Genomic DNA, 15,419 nt, shown 5'->3' on the forward strand with positions numbered 1-15,419 from the left:
TTATTCACATATGATAAATTATTGTAATAGTTAAGAAATTCAGTTTTCTCTTTTTATCACTCTCCTTTCCACACGCACACATATATTTTTCTTTTGCACCTAAATCCTAAACTTTTTCTGATAACGTTATATTTCTAAAAAGAATAAAATTATCAGAAATCATTAAATCATGAAAAAGGAGGATCTTTAAAATGCATAATCTAACACTGCATTCTGAAGATCACTAACATTTGTCAAAACTAATAAATTCCCAATCACAGAAAAGCCATCTTTTCAGATATCATAGTTACTTTATTAATAATGTTCTCGCGTTTTATAATTTCCGTTCTATAACTTCATATTATTTCTGTTAGAATTAAGAAAACTCATTTTAAAACTACCGTAATTACTTAGGCCAGGAAATGCATATTTTCTTAAAATCCAAGAATTTTCCTTCCCAGAAGTCTCGCTTTATAGGATTAAAATTCAATTATTTGGATATTTTTATAAAAAATCTTTTTGTACGGTGGCACGAAATGAGATCACGGAAATTCCCCGGCGAACATCAGATATTAATCCAATTTCAATAAAACTCGGCGTATTTTTAAGACCGCTAAAACACGTTTTTAGTGAGCAAACTGATGAAATCCATTATAGCGACAGAATAGTTTCCTTTGTCCATTAGCAATTTTTTTAAATGCACGCAAACTTTATATTTTTTTCTTTTGGAAGGAAAAAATGTTAAAACTCTCAAATTAACGTAGTTTTCAATTAAATATCACGCAAAAAATAATACTTTTATAAATACGTTTCAGTATTTTTTGTTTGTAATAAGATGATCTTAAAAACACAATAATGTTGCCTGTTTTAATCAATAAAAACTTACATTAAAAGAATTCTTCTTTTATTTTTTTAGTCCATTAAATATAAGTCGTATTTTTTACTTTTATCACTATTGGTTTTTTCTATTGATGTACGTTTGTCTGACTTAAAGATTTTAAAAGCATTTCGGACGAACATGGATTACAGCTGCATGAGTGTGCATAGCTTCTCCCCCCCCCTCCTGCTTCAAAAACTCAATGAAAATTCATTCAGATTTCTGTGGAAATTCAAGTGAAAAGAAAATCAGTTTGTTTTATTTTACTATTTGTCTATTTCATTATTTACTACAATAAAATAACACTGGGAAAGCATTTGCGAGATACAATTCCTTACAACTCTTACCCTTAAAAAGTAACTGGGAAAAATACAAAACTAACCAACCAAACAAAAATTACGAATAGTTATGATCGACTATATTTTTAGTTCGCGCTACTTTTGTGATTAATAAGATTTCTTGTAGCAACAAACATGAAAGATCACCTAAGCCTTCGCAGTGATTCCAACTAAAGATATTTTTTTGCGATGCACATGGAAAAAAACAGTGAATATCTATTGTTTAACCATTCGCAAGATGGATATTGTCTAACTGCACTAATTATCCAGAAAATAATATCCCAGAGCCCACAAAGGGAGCATGCAATGGAATATACCATGCTTGATGCACGTCACAGCAAGAGTTCTGCCTGCGCTAGTTAAGTTCCAGGTCCCTCTTATGCCCAATCAGGCATTTTTTAAAAAAATTAAAGGGAATTTGTTATAAATTTTTACATAGGTATACATTTACAGACGGTGCCTTCCACGTACAGCTACGGAGGCAGCTTCAGTATTGTTATACATATTTGCTTTATTTTACAACTGTGTGCAATGAGTGAAATGGCACTGTACATTATATATGCATAAAATCCTACAAATATATAAATATAAAAATATTCACAAATCTTTACATGTGCATAAATAAAACCCATTGTACATAGTATATTGTTATATTTTCAGCATTTCTTTGCCAGGTACATGCAGAAAAGCCTGCCAGTTGCTTCCTTTACCAAGCACAGATACCAGACACCAATTCTTCATCAATTAGCCACCAATGAGTATCCGCAATTGAGCAACCAACCACGAGCAAGTCCATAACAGCTGGCACATTTGTCATCTGCAGTGTCCAGCGTGCACCCGAGGAACGACCGGTTCCAATATATATCTAGTTCACGAAAAGATTAAATTACGAAGGCAACAATGTAAATTTAAATACAGAAAATACACTAACTTCAAATGTTACAAAGAATTCAGACTCTAATACGATTACATACGGACAAACATAAATAGCGTATGACACTGAAGCGTATGACAACCCCATGGACTCTTACACATCCGATTCCTAGGGTGGTTTAAATCAAGTCCTCACTAAGTTAAATTCGTTGGCAATGCAAAATGGTAGTTAATGACTCAGCTTAGCTTATCATCTTCGCTTCCACATTTTCTGAACTTTTCAGTAAACCCCACTATCTTCCGCATTTTGGAAGGTGAATGTATACTGCTTATGTTATTTTTATTTATTTGGCATATTTTTCGTATAAATCTTGCTTTTAAAGTTAATTTTAAGGTTTCTGCCCGAAAATTTTTCCTACATGAATTAATGCCAATCGCTTTATCGCTATACATCTTTCAGCTCACTAACGGTTTCACAGTAAATTTAACTTTGATAAAGAGAAGAAATCTCGTATTTCACATAAATGATTGCTTTCACAACATTAATACACAAATCCTTCACTAAAAAGACAAGAACCAATTGCATGGTTAAAGAAAGGCTTTCAAAGGTACAAAAACCTTGTTTATTACGGATATCACAAAACTATTTATTAACTGCTTTGCATTTTGTTTCAATTACCAAAAATAAACAATTTCGATAAATTCAAATCAAATCATTCGTTAAACATTTAAGATACTTCTCTTATTAAAAGTTTCCAAAATATCTCTTATTTTTAGTTTCATAACATGAAAGTTGCAGATCAAATCGCACGTTTGTAGTTGAGTATCGTTGCGCGGATACACTCTGCTTCACATACAGATCAAAAAACGAAGTCTTGCGTTTCAAAGATGGGAATAATTCCCATCGGATTCTGCAGTACGGAATGCTCTGAGTATGTAAATGATTCAATGGTGAAATGCCTTAGCTTTCCAAGATCCGAATATCACTATCGGGAATGGATGTCTCAAAAACATCCCGAAAATATTTTCGACTTTCAAATTCCTTTCTCATAAAATAGTAAAATTTGAAAAATATTTACATCTTTGCACTCAAAAAATTTCCTTCTTTGAAAATTTCTTCAGCAATTCTCTTATGGAATAATGCATTTTGCTTACCTCTGTAAAGGTGATTTTAACTAAAATATTTGTGTTCTTTCATTTGAATGAATTGCTATCAAAATAACATCGATTAAATCTATATTTAAATTCTCTGAAATAAATTTTTGTTTAATGCAAAATAAGAAGATAACGTTTATTTAAATTAATTAATTTAGTAATGCGTATGAAGAGATATCGTACACATTAATAAAAAATAAATGCACTAGTTTCGTATAATATCGCACATAACCAGTAGACCTCTCGTGCTGTCGGCCCATTTTGACAGAGACGAGAGGGAAATTACAGATGAATTTATGCGTGCAGTTATGTTTAGGTCAAAATTTACTTCAACTTACAAGAGATTAATAGCATACTGTAGTTAATATCTGCTCATAAATTAGTTCTCCTGACTCCACAGCAATTCTTGCATATATTAATGCCCATTGCGACCACGAAGATGTCACTCCAAAGATGCATAAAATCAGCCCAGATTTTCACTGATTCGAATCCGAAAATTCGATATTTCGATTCCACGACTCAAATTACGCCTAGATATTAAATTTTGTAATTTTTGGAGAGAAATTTAAAAATTTATCTTGGCGCATTTTTATTCAGTTTGCGCCAAGATTAATTCGCTTGGCGAACTTCTTAATTTACAGCAACCTATTTTCCTTTCCTTTTTTTCTTTGTACACGAGCGGAAAAATGGTCGTACTTTCAAATAATTTTGGCAAAATGCGTAAATCACATTTAGCGTTATTATCGCTTATACTAAATATGCCAAATAATTTGAATCGTAGAAATGAAATATGGAAAAAAATTGGCATGCCATTTCAGATAAAGTCAGATTTTGTGTCAAAATACCTATATTAGAACAATGCTATATATAAAACTAATACATATCCTAAGTCGCGCTTTCGAGACATGAAAAACGTAAGTTGAATTTCGTCAATCGGCTCTAAAACGGTAGATACAACTGTGATTTTTTTTTTTTTTTCAGTGTACCTTTTCCCTTAAGCAGGGAAGTTACGAGAGTTTTCCCATAATCTGTGATGCGATTCATTCGTTCAAATCAGTTTTAAGCTATAAATAACAGGAAAAATAATTTCTAACCAACAAACATCTTTATTAATATTTAGCTCTCATCTCATCAATATTCAGCATTATTTAACAAGGAATTTTGTTTGTGAAATTTGCAGACGATTTTTGTTTTGGATTATTTCAGCTCATTTACATTCTAATTCATGTATTTGTTACAAAAACTAAATAAATATTAAAAAAAGGTATTCATCCAACAACAACACGAAATATGTTGACTATTGTTAAATTAAAAGAAATAAAATAATACTAAAAATATTTTCTTTTTCTCTGCATTTTTTACCATATCTTGTTAGCAATTTTCAGTATTTTTTAATATTTCAAATATTCCTTAAATATTATATTTTATATATTATATTTATTATTTAAAGCCGTAATGGAAATAAAATGTGACATCATTACATTTTATTTCCATTAAGACTCTAATACTTTCTAATTTAGAAATGAAGCTCTATTTTTGTTAATATGAAACTGCCATAAAATAATGCACAAACAAAAGAAAAAATACTATACGAATGTGAAAATATTTCTCTAATCCTCACAAAGTGTAATGTGCAGACTTTTAACAAAAGAGAAGATCAAACTTATTCTCGATTTATTGACGCCTGAAATGTTGACTTGCATTGAAAGTAAAATATTATTGAAATTTCAAATAGTAAATTACTTGATAGTAGTAAAATAACAAAACCACCGTAGTAAAAACGCCATACTATCGATATTAAAGCTTCATGCAGCATTATAAAGATATAATAATCGTAATCAAACGTACTTCAAAAATCAATTTGCTTTCGATTTTAATATGGTCCTTGGTCTTTAATTGGAATAAGCGTACCAGAAAACTTTCCTCATTTCACAAAATGTTGCTGCCAAGGACTTGGTCGATAATTGCAGAGCAGTCATTGTGTATCAAATATGCAATCCAACGACAGCAAACATGAGGATTATTACTACTTGAAGCCATTTACCTGTCAATCACATATTGCGGGGCGTGGCTATTTAAACAATCTCGATACCAGCAATACTCGAGGTTAAAGTAAACCTCGACAGATATAAATGTTTGCGTTTGAAATCGAAAATGTCAAATGGGAGAGAAATTTCTAAACTTAAGGTTTTAAATATAGCGAGAGTTACTTTATTTGAAAAAATAAAAATAAATAAATAATTATAGAAAATGAAGATTAAAAGTCCAGATTGCAGTAACAGAAGTGCATTTTCTGGTATTGCTATGTTCGTAATTTATTGGCACTGACAACAGATGCTTAAGGAAATTATGGAAATTATTTTACGACATATTTGCACATCAAACATGAATATAGCGCACAGAAATATACAGATAAACACGGCTTCAGCAGATATATTTGCTGTCAATAAGGATTTAATAAATGAAGGCTTTTTAATATACTCGATAAAATGAAACATCTAAATCAAAGGATTGAATAGGTATACATATAAAACAAATTTAGGTTCATGTCTTAATATTCTTAGATTTTTAATATTTTATTTATGCTACGTACTTCTCCTTCCCAAGCAATGATGTACCCATAAAATGAACATTACTAAAATATTTTAATAATCCGTGTCCTTTATAACGCACTTATTTTAAAGAACTGGACTGGAATATCGGAAAGCACATTCAGGCTATCAGCTTATAACATACCTTAGTTGAGACGGAAAACTCGTATTTCACATAAGAAATCTCGTATTTCACATAAATGATTGCTTTCACAACATTAATACATAAATCCTTCACTAAAAAGACAAGAACCAATGTGCATGGTTAAAGAAAGGCTTTCAAAGGTACAAAAACCTTGTTTATTACGGATGTCACAAAACTATTTATTAACTGTTTTGCATTTTGTTTCAATTACCAAAAATAAACAATTTCGATAAATTCAAATCAAATCATTCGTTAAACATTTAAGATACTTCTCTTATTAAAAGTTTCCAAAATATCCATATTTATTTGTATTATAAAGAATGGAAAGTTCTGTATCTACCAGTATGACAAGTTGACAGGTCTGCTAGAGAGCATGTGTGGCATACCTACGTCCATAAAGAACTAGGGGACATGCAATTTCTATACTCGAAAACGCGAAGTTTCAGATTGCAGGCGTAAAAAACCTTTATTAAAACAAGATGTATCATGTACGCTTACAGAACTGCTGTGGAACAGAGAAGATGGAAAGAACTGTGGCCAAGACGTAAAATTTGCCTCCGAAAAACGACGTAACAGCAAGCACACGTACTGCTGTTCTGCGATACTATACTGGTTATCATTAATGAAAAACAAAACACAAAAATGACAATAACTCAAAAAGTTAACGTGTACCATTTAAAGGAATTGAACCACAGTATGCAACACATAATAAGGTATAAAATTATATGAAAAGAAACTACCAGAAAATTATGGTGTAAAAGAAATTAGCATATGTGTATCGGATATGTCAGTTTAGTAAGGCAAATTACTTTCAATATGGGATTTGAACTCCCCTAGAAGAAATACAGTACACACAGCGACGTGTAATGCTGTAAGGTCTATCAGTTGCGAAGAAAGTGACATCCATTGCTCTTGCTAAGCAGTTACAAGCGTGGCAAGGGTCTGAAGAGGAGGATTGAAAACAGCTTTATGTCTTCCTAAAGCATCCCAAATATGCTGGATAAGATTCAGGTCTTGTGATCGAGATGTTACCCCACTTGCTGAATTGTTTGCTGCTCATAATCATCCACGATGTGAGCCCTGTACAAGTCTATCGTTGTCGTCCTGTAGCAGGAAGTTATTCCATATTGCCCTAGCATAAAGGCACACCTAAGTATCAAGGATGTCATCTCTACAGGCCCTGAGCATACACGATTCTACGTGTAAAGACATGGAGGTCTGTGCGTACATCCAAAGAGACACTGCCTTCTCCGTATGTTTCTCTTTCACGAATGTTTGATGGATGATAACGGGTTCCAGATCCTCACCAAATCAAATAACACTTACTATCGCTGAGGCTAAAACGGGATTCATCCCGTAAAGAGAACAACCCTCCATTGATCAGCCAACACACAAACATTGATAATAAAATGACAAAAGATGTTTTGTAAGCCGACTTACTAAGAAAACTGAATATTGATATGATAATTTGAGAAAAGCTGAAAAAAAATAGAAAAATGCACGTCAACTTTTAACACTACATCGGGAATACTAAATATATACTGCTTTTAAAATTTTTGTGATTTTGCTGTTCAGTTATACATGGTGTACATTCGAAGAAAACGACGTTCAAGAATAAAGCTAAAGGAGACCATTAATAATAATAAAAGATTAGCAGGGGTGAGCGCAACAGCAGATTGGTAGACTGTGAGCAGAGCGAGAGCGTAAAAACCTTAACAGATCTTTTTGGGCAACATTGAAATCTGAAACCTTTGAGATTTTTCTTTTCTTTATTTAAATCTTTATCTGAATTTTTACAGTTGCCTTCGTCTTTGACTATATCGTCTTTATTTTCTGAATTATCTTTACCTTACTGGTTTACCTTCAAACTTCATGGCTTTAGTCGATAACTGCAATTGCTTACAACAAAAATTAGAATCCTAGAAACATAGAGTAAACCCCAATAAACTTGGACCATTAGTGACCGCAACGTCTTTGTTATGAGTCTTTTCCTAACTAGAGATTAATGGCGACATTGTGTACTGGCTGCCCTTGCAGAATTTCACTCACGGCGGAAGAAGTCCAGATGGCGCGGGCTTAATGACAGAAACTGGACGAAAATAAACCTCTTATGTTCCGAGAAACTGAAGCTCTCTCCGTCCTGCTCTCCAAAGCTGGATAAATATTTGCTTTCATTGTTGCTGGAATTTCATAATTAGAATTTAAATGTTCCTCTCTTAAAAAAAATAATCCTTTGTTTCCAGCGATACTGAATCACATGAAAGGCAGTGGCGAGATAACATCGCATTATAGGAATTCCGAATAAAACGCATTGTGAGACATTTGTTTTTAAATTATCGTCTACTGCCAATATAAGTTACATCTTTCGTCACAATTACACTAAATATTCTCTTATAATAGCACTTAAATTAAAATTTAAAAAATAAAATTATGGGCGTTTCTACATAAACTAAAAAACTGGAAAGATGCAAACACAGTATTCGCATTATTTCTCTTAAAATATAAAAGGTTTGTAAACTTTAGTTTTTTTTTTTTTTTTTTTTTTAGATTTGCAGAGAACGTTACCTTTTTTCGAAGAAGAAAAGTATCAAATTAACTACATCTTTTCCAGCCTGGAATCACGGATCTTGCAGTGTTAGCCACTTACACTACAAGACCATGGGGGATGCGATAGGCCCTCTGCATTTAAAAGTGAACTGGGGAGAGGCACGAGGACCAGTCGACAAAATTCATCTAATAACAATTCATCATACTTTTACTCGACCACTATAGAGAATATTACGTTTTTCAAAGCCCAAAGGTTAACGAATCAGCCACGGTTTTACCGAAATTCGAATCACAGACCCACTTATTATTAAACTGAAGTAACATCCCTTAAAATACACCAGCACGTGTGCAAGGAATTCAGTAGTTATTTATATTATCCCCTCTTAAAGGTTGATTGGAGAGAGGCACAAAATTATACAACCAAATCCAGATGGCAAAATTTCAGTTCGGGCGCCATTCACTGTAAAGACTATAAAATTTATCGAAGCAGAGAACGCGAGGAAGCAACTACGCTCTTCCCTAAATCAAATCATGGGCACTGTAATTTTAGCTGGACATCCAAACCCTTCATACGACGTCAGCACATATGAGAGGAATGCGCCAGTTCCTTAGCAGCCATTTCAACTCAGCCCACTGGAGAAGTTTCCAAACACCGAACCCCATTCCAAAAGTTTCAATTATTAGCATTAAGACGCTATAACATGCGGCAGTCTATAGAATTGACAGGCTATATAATTTACGAGAGTTGTGATTGCAGGCACTCAACTTTATAGATGATTTAGCATATAATGATGATTAATTGTGTAAAGATTCATTACCTTGACCATCTGACGTAAAATGTTTTTGCAGAGATCATAAGCATTAACTTCGAAAGCCCTTTGATAAATGCGGATTGAGAAGGGACATCGATGTGTGCCATCTTATCGATGTTAACGTAAAGGAAAATATATCAAAGCATGTTATACTACGGTCATTATTATTATAAACTAACACCAAACTTCATCATTTTGAGTACCATATATTACAAAGTGTATAAAAAACAAAAATAAAGTGCAAACCGAAGAGTCTTATTGTATTCTTACATTTCAGATAAGATTTTTAAACATTAAAAATTTCATTTTTAAAAATATAGAAAAACTAAAAATACGAAAAATCCTAAAATCTTTTAAAAACTGCAATCTGACCTTTGTGTTCAGATTTTATTTTAATACATGAAACAGTTTTCAACTAACAGTTACCAGTTTAAGAATTAATCCCTAAAACCGTAAGACACAAAATAAAAAGTCACGTATTAAGAACAACGTGTTCAAAATTGCAATACCAAATTGCAAAGAAAAACCATCATAAATTAACCGACGTGAAAATTTTGAACTATTTTAACTACAGAGAGTACTATTTACGATAAAAGTGTGCAATTTATTTTAAGTGGGGATTTTTACAATAAATATTTCCTACTAGTTAAGTAATAGTATTATTTATTTTACCAGAACACCAAACTCGCTTAGCAAAAACAATTTCAGATGCTAAAAAATTATCGTAATATTCTACTGATCACTTACAGTTCTGTAGTGACCGAATGATCAAGGCCGCTGAACAACAGTAATTCGATCCACGCTAAAAAGCCCACCAGCGACCGAGTGGTAAAATCGCTGAACACTGGTAGTTCCAAACTGCGTTTGAATCCAGGCGTACAGACTGGCTACATCGGCGTTATTGGTTTTCATCATGTGTAACGTGTATACGAGCCAGTTTCCCTTGGAACGTCTTCCACGAAGGCATCGCTTCTTAGGTAGATAGACCTAGTGTACTTTGCCATAACAGACTAAATCAAACCAAGCTGAAATTTTGGCAATCAGCTTCAGCTCATTAGATTATAGTAAAACACACTAAAGCTATCAGACAAATGGGAGGGATACCTTCATGGAGTACTTTCTAAAGGAAACTAGCTCGTACCCAAATTAAGAATGGGGGAAAAACTACGAAAACACTCTTTCGCCTGAAATTGAACCCAGATCTAATTACCAGCTTTCAGCTACTTTATCGCTGAGCCCCTGATATGCCCCCGACGGAAGCTATTTAAGCGTTTTTATGCTTTCCCTGCACATGTAAGAGTACGAGCTAACTTCTCTCAAAAACTCCTCCACTAAGGCGTCTCTGTTGTTAAACAGATAGCCTCAGGATGTTTTGTCATATTCAAGACACTATACATTTACAAACATCCAAGCCTTCTCCGGGACTCGAACCTGAGCCTTTTGGTACGATATTCAGTGTCACGGATCATTATCCCGTTTGGGTGGCGTAACTACGTATGCATTACTAAATAAAGACTTGGATAATTTTTCTAACATTCCCGAAAGCTACTGTGAACTATTTTATCACCATGCCACTAAGGCGTCTCTGTTGTTAAACAGATAGCCTCAGGATGTTTTGTCATATTCAAGGAATCTAGCACAATCATATGCAGAACAATTAAAGAAAAATGCGTGGACATGGAAACTTATAACGCCTAAAACTGTTGATGTGTTTTAAGCTTTAAAATAGGGCTGATGTTCAAGTATTGGGGGATCTGAGGTTACTAACCGACAGATTTCATATTAGGCTCGCAAAACACTATGCTATATCATATTTAAACGATTCGTAGTACACCACCGAAAGCTACGTAAGAGATACGTAGCAACGAGAGCTACGTACCCAATATCAATTATCTATATCAATAAGGCCTCAACACGTGCCACCCATAAACCCTACTCTTATAATGTGCCTTCAAGTATTCCATGGCAAATTCTAAGCATGAAAAAAAAAATTAACTAAATGCTCTTGTTACTGTGTCTAATCTCGCTTGTCTAACTTCAGAACAAGCTCACGAAATTTATCGCCGCGAGAATTACAACATTACGCCTGTCGCTGGCAAGAGCCTTGGGCACCATAAAGGTGACAATACGATTTTGCTCAGTTCCACCCCAATTTCGTGAGACAGCATCCCGAGGGGGATTCTAGGGTGTCCCACCCCTCTTCCCTTGCCCCCAGTCCATTGGAGAAGACTTTCGGCTCGCCATATATTTAGAGCACCTCAGCACCCCTATGCGGGAAAGACACTATACATTTACAAACATCCAAGCCTTCTCCGGGACTCGAACCTGAGCCTTTTGGTACGATATTCAGTGTCACGGATCATTATCCCGTTTGGGTGGCGTAACTACGTATGCATTACTAAATAAAGACTTGGATAATTTTTCTAACATTCCCGAAAGCTACTGTGAACTATTTTATCACCATGCCACTGTGAATTACCTACTTTTGCTCTATCTGACGAACTTATTTTAGAACTATTTATTATTCTATGCTTAAGTACCAAAGTGAAGCGAACTGTAAATTCTTTAACTGAAGTGTGAATAACATCTCACCTTCGCTTTTAACATCGTAGTGTGAAATATTTATTAGGCACATATCTAATCTATTTTTTACACCATTAGTATTAGTATATGAATTCAACAAACTCTATGAACTATTTCTAATCACGAATTATGAACACAGCATATGGTTAATTATATGAACTATTAATTTGAACGTAGAATTGTAACTCATATTCAACCCCATAAAGTTCTTGTAATTCATTTTAAAATTATGAATGAACATTCATTTGAGAGCGGCTGTAGAGGCTGAATTTCCAGATAGTTATTGTGTCGGAGGCTCTACCAGTTTTGTTTATAACGTTGCTTTAGTGCACTCACGCAATTGTACCCACCTGGATCTGAGGTTTAAAAAATGCTCAGTGCTTTAGAGTGCTTAGAATAGCTTTAGAGAGCACCCTTGCATCGCCCTGACGGACACAGTTTTCAAGAATAAAGGCTGGAATGATAAAGATGCATGATTTCAAACATTTATCATACGGAACCTGCGATAGTCATCGAAATAATAACTCCATAATTCAGTGGACTTGGAATAAGACCGACTGACATAGATCAAGTAAACACGTAAACACGATCAAGTAACAAAATTTGGGAAATTTTTCAGCATTATTGACTTATTCATTTTGATATGTTTCACAGTTTTTGAGTAATATAATTGCATATCTGGACATTCGTTACAGATGTCCCGCATAATACATGAAATATCTAACAGCAAAAATAAAGTATCATATTAAGGATTGCTTTAAATTTTCTGTATAATTTTATTCTAAAAGTATAGGAAGAAAATAAAATAAAGGTGAGCACTGAGCGGAAAAAAACCTTCTTAGACAACTTTCAAATTAAACCATCAAGATATAACAATTCCCATTTATTCCAAATATATTCAGTATTAAATTTCAATAATGGTCAGAGGAAGACAGAAAAGATGCATTATTCATTCGAGTTAACATCTCCGCACAAAACAAACAAAAGCTAACGTTCCATACATATTTTCGATAACAGCTCCTGAAATTTCAACGTCTGCAGGCATCAAATACAAGCAAGAACAACAACAAACTTTGGCAACGCATGACTAAAATTGTTCTTCCAATTAAAGCAGGGATTACTTACCATAAAAGAATTTTCTTCGTAACACCCGTCAACAGAAGCTTATAAGATTCAATCAGGGAATAAATGGATAAGATGAGCCGTCTAAAAGCGCTGGTGTTAAAATATTCAGCAGACAAAAACCGTATCTCTTACCCCTTTCTCATCAGAATTTCCACTAAAACGCAGCCTTCGGTCGCCATTTTACTTGCTCAGCGTAAATGAAATTTGAAAGCTTTGGGCTCTTTAAAAATGATTTATGAATATTTGAGTGATGATAGACTGGGTATCTGGTTAAGCAATTAGTGACGAGTAGCAGTCACGCAGAATGTAGAGAATAATGATAGGAAACTCATCGAAATGTTATCGAATTAATAAAGCATGCACTAATATTTCGATGAAGTTGTAAAAAATTGTAAAATTTTCTAAGATATAGATTAACATTCTATTGGTAACATTTTATCTGACATATTTATGCTTCACTTTTACTTTTTTAAAAATTCCTACTATTAGTTCACACTCTCCCTATATCTTGTTCAAATTTTAAATCGTTAATAAAATACTTATTATTCATCCACTCAAGTTCAAATACATTTTTTTAAACTTGTAGTGATGACACCAGATGTTAATACAGTTTTCTCACATATTAAAGTCAATTCCTACTTATTTATTCCTGTTTATCGGAACTAAAGATATGCTGTTTTTATTAAATATATTATAAGATTTACAAAAATAATGACCGTTTATTAGGAATTCTCACGTGATGTAAAAAGTAATTGTATAACAACTTGTAAATAATAGAACATGGCTGTGATCAATGGGATTGTAATATTTAACAAAAATAATTGGCAACAGTATGACAGAGCTCTAAAGATTTTTAAAGTGCATTGAATTAAAGAATTGTAGTTTCTATAGAGTTGGATGAAGCGGATGTAATGTCCCATTATGTATTATTAGCCCTACCGAAGGCTATCAGTAGATGTATATCATCTACCATTCCATGTTCGCCTATAATTTTTAGGAGTATATTTTAAGAGTACACCTAAGTAGGAATTGACTTTAAAAATGTTTTTATATTATTTGTTTCTTCTTACTTAGCATTCTGTGCTTCAGATATTCATTCATATCAAGTCCTGGCCTAGCGAAAATGAGTGTCTGCCTTTGGACTTAGACTCTATCATTGACTGAGCTATTGCGAAGAGCAATGTCGCCGGTTCCAGAATTAAAGCCCAAGGGCACTTGACATAAATCCGGAAGTGGAGAAAATCTCAGATGAGAAAACGGAGAAAAGGGGAAGAAGAGAAGTACCAAAAGAAGCAAGACAATCCAATCGGACAAGTTCGCAAAACGTGACGAGCGATCATAGCTTTCAAGGATGACCCAAGACAATGCAAATCAATGACAACAATATGAGAAGATACACTACAGCAATAGTTCCAATGACAAATTCAAATACAACTAAACAACCTCAATCAATAGTGCTAAATACAACACAATACAATACAACTATTCAAAGCAATACATTACAGCAACTCAACAACAACCTAAGCAACCTATTTACCACACTACTATATCATCACAATGCGAAATATCTCACAGTATTAGTTTTATCAATCTCCAAGAATAATATTCAAGCTACAGAAGAACTGAAATCAAAATCAGATGCATTGGAAGTATAACTGCCTTTGGGTGAGACCTTCGACACTTTGTAGGTAACCGTACGACGTTTACCCAGCTTAGTTTCAGTTTTGATGAAGAACACCCCGGTGAAGGAACCAAGGGAACCAGCAGTATCTCACTAGAACTTCCAGACACAAGGTAGTTTAAGTGCCCCAAGCCGCAAAGATATTTACAAACATTCTCGGGGATTGGAATCTCTAGACTCAACGATATAAGCAGCCAGCACCGCTACTCTCCCCCTAATTTGACATCCTATTGTAATTTCGTATGTTTTCAAATATTACGTTTCAAATAATAATTTCAAATACAAATACATGTGGTAAACTATCAGACAGTATGTTACGCTCTGGATTAATATTCTGTTTTAATATAAATGAAATGCACAAGTTATATAAAAACGATGATGGGAAACAGATTTAAAGTCGTCTACCTTCTTTCGGGTGGACTGACCTGAGCTATAGAAGAGAAGAAAGAATTTTTAGTACAGCTTTCACATCTAACTGGTGTTGAAGAAACTAATAACTAAAACTACTAATAACAAACAAAGTGAATCAGAGTTACGTGATTAATTTTGCAAAACTCTAGTTTCGAATATTAAATAAGATCTTCTTCCGGCTGCGGCAGTGAAAATGACGAAAAAGAATCATCTTCCTTCGCGAGAAAAACTAGAAGAAACTACTGAAAAATTACGGCTCTAAATTTCACATCTTAATAACTGAAGACTTAGATTGCTTAGAA

The 15,419-nt window shown here is 33.7% G+C and overlaps 2 protein-coding genes across 14 annotated transcripts in view; one reads left to right on the plus strand and one right to left on the minus strand.

The window, feature by feature from the left end:
* The window catches only part of LOC118188251 (tyrosine-protein phosphatase Lar-like), a 1,537,039-nt gene that overhangs the window by 868,940 nt on the left and 652,680 nt on the right, over positions 1 to 15,419 (minus strand). The gene's annotated exons all lie outside the window — the stretch shown is intronic.
* The window catches only part of LOC118189724 (uncharacterized), a 451,032-nt gene that overhangs the window by 332,158 nt on the left and 103,455 nt on the right, over positions 1 to 15,419 (plus strand). For 3 of the 6 annotated variants that reach the window (XM_085815776.1, XM_085815775.1, XM_085815779.1), the window contains one exon: positions 1,855 to 4,550. The exons of the other annotated variants lie outside the window; for them this stretch is intronic. In XM_085815776.1, coding sequence (XP_085671902.1) covers positions 1,855 to 1,992 — 138 coding nt within the window. In that variant the 3' untranslated portion in view covers positions 1,993 to 4,550. Of the gene's footprint in view, positions 1 to 1,854; positions 4,551 to 15,419 lie in introns of those variants that run through there. 6 annotated transcript variants of the gene reach the window in all.

This window comes from Stegodyphus dumicola, chromosome 4, assembly GCF_044657685.1.
Source record: "Stegodyphus dumicola isolate Sdum_Otavi_A_Nest chromosome 4, ASM4465768v1".
Taxonomy (NCBI): Eukaryota; Metazoa; Arthropoda; class Arachnida; order Araneae; family Eresidae; genus Stegodyphus; species Stegodyphus dumicola.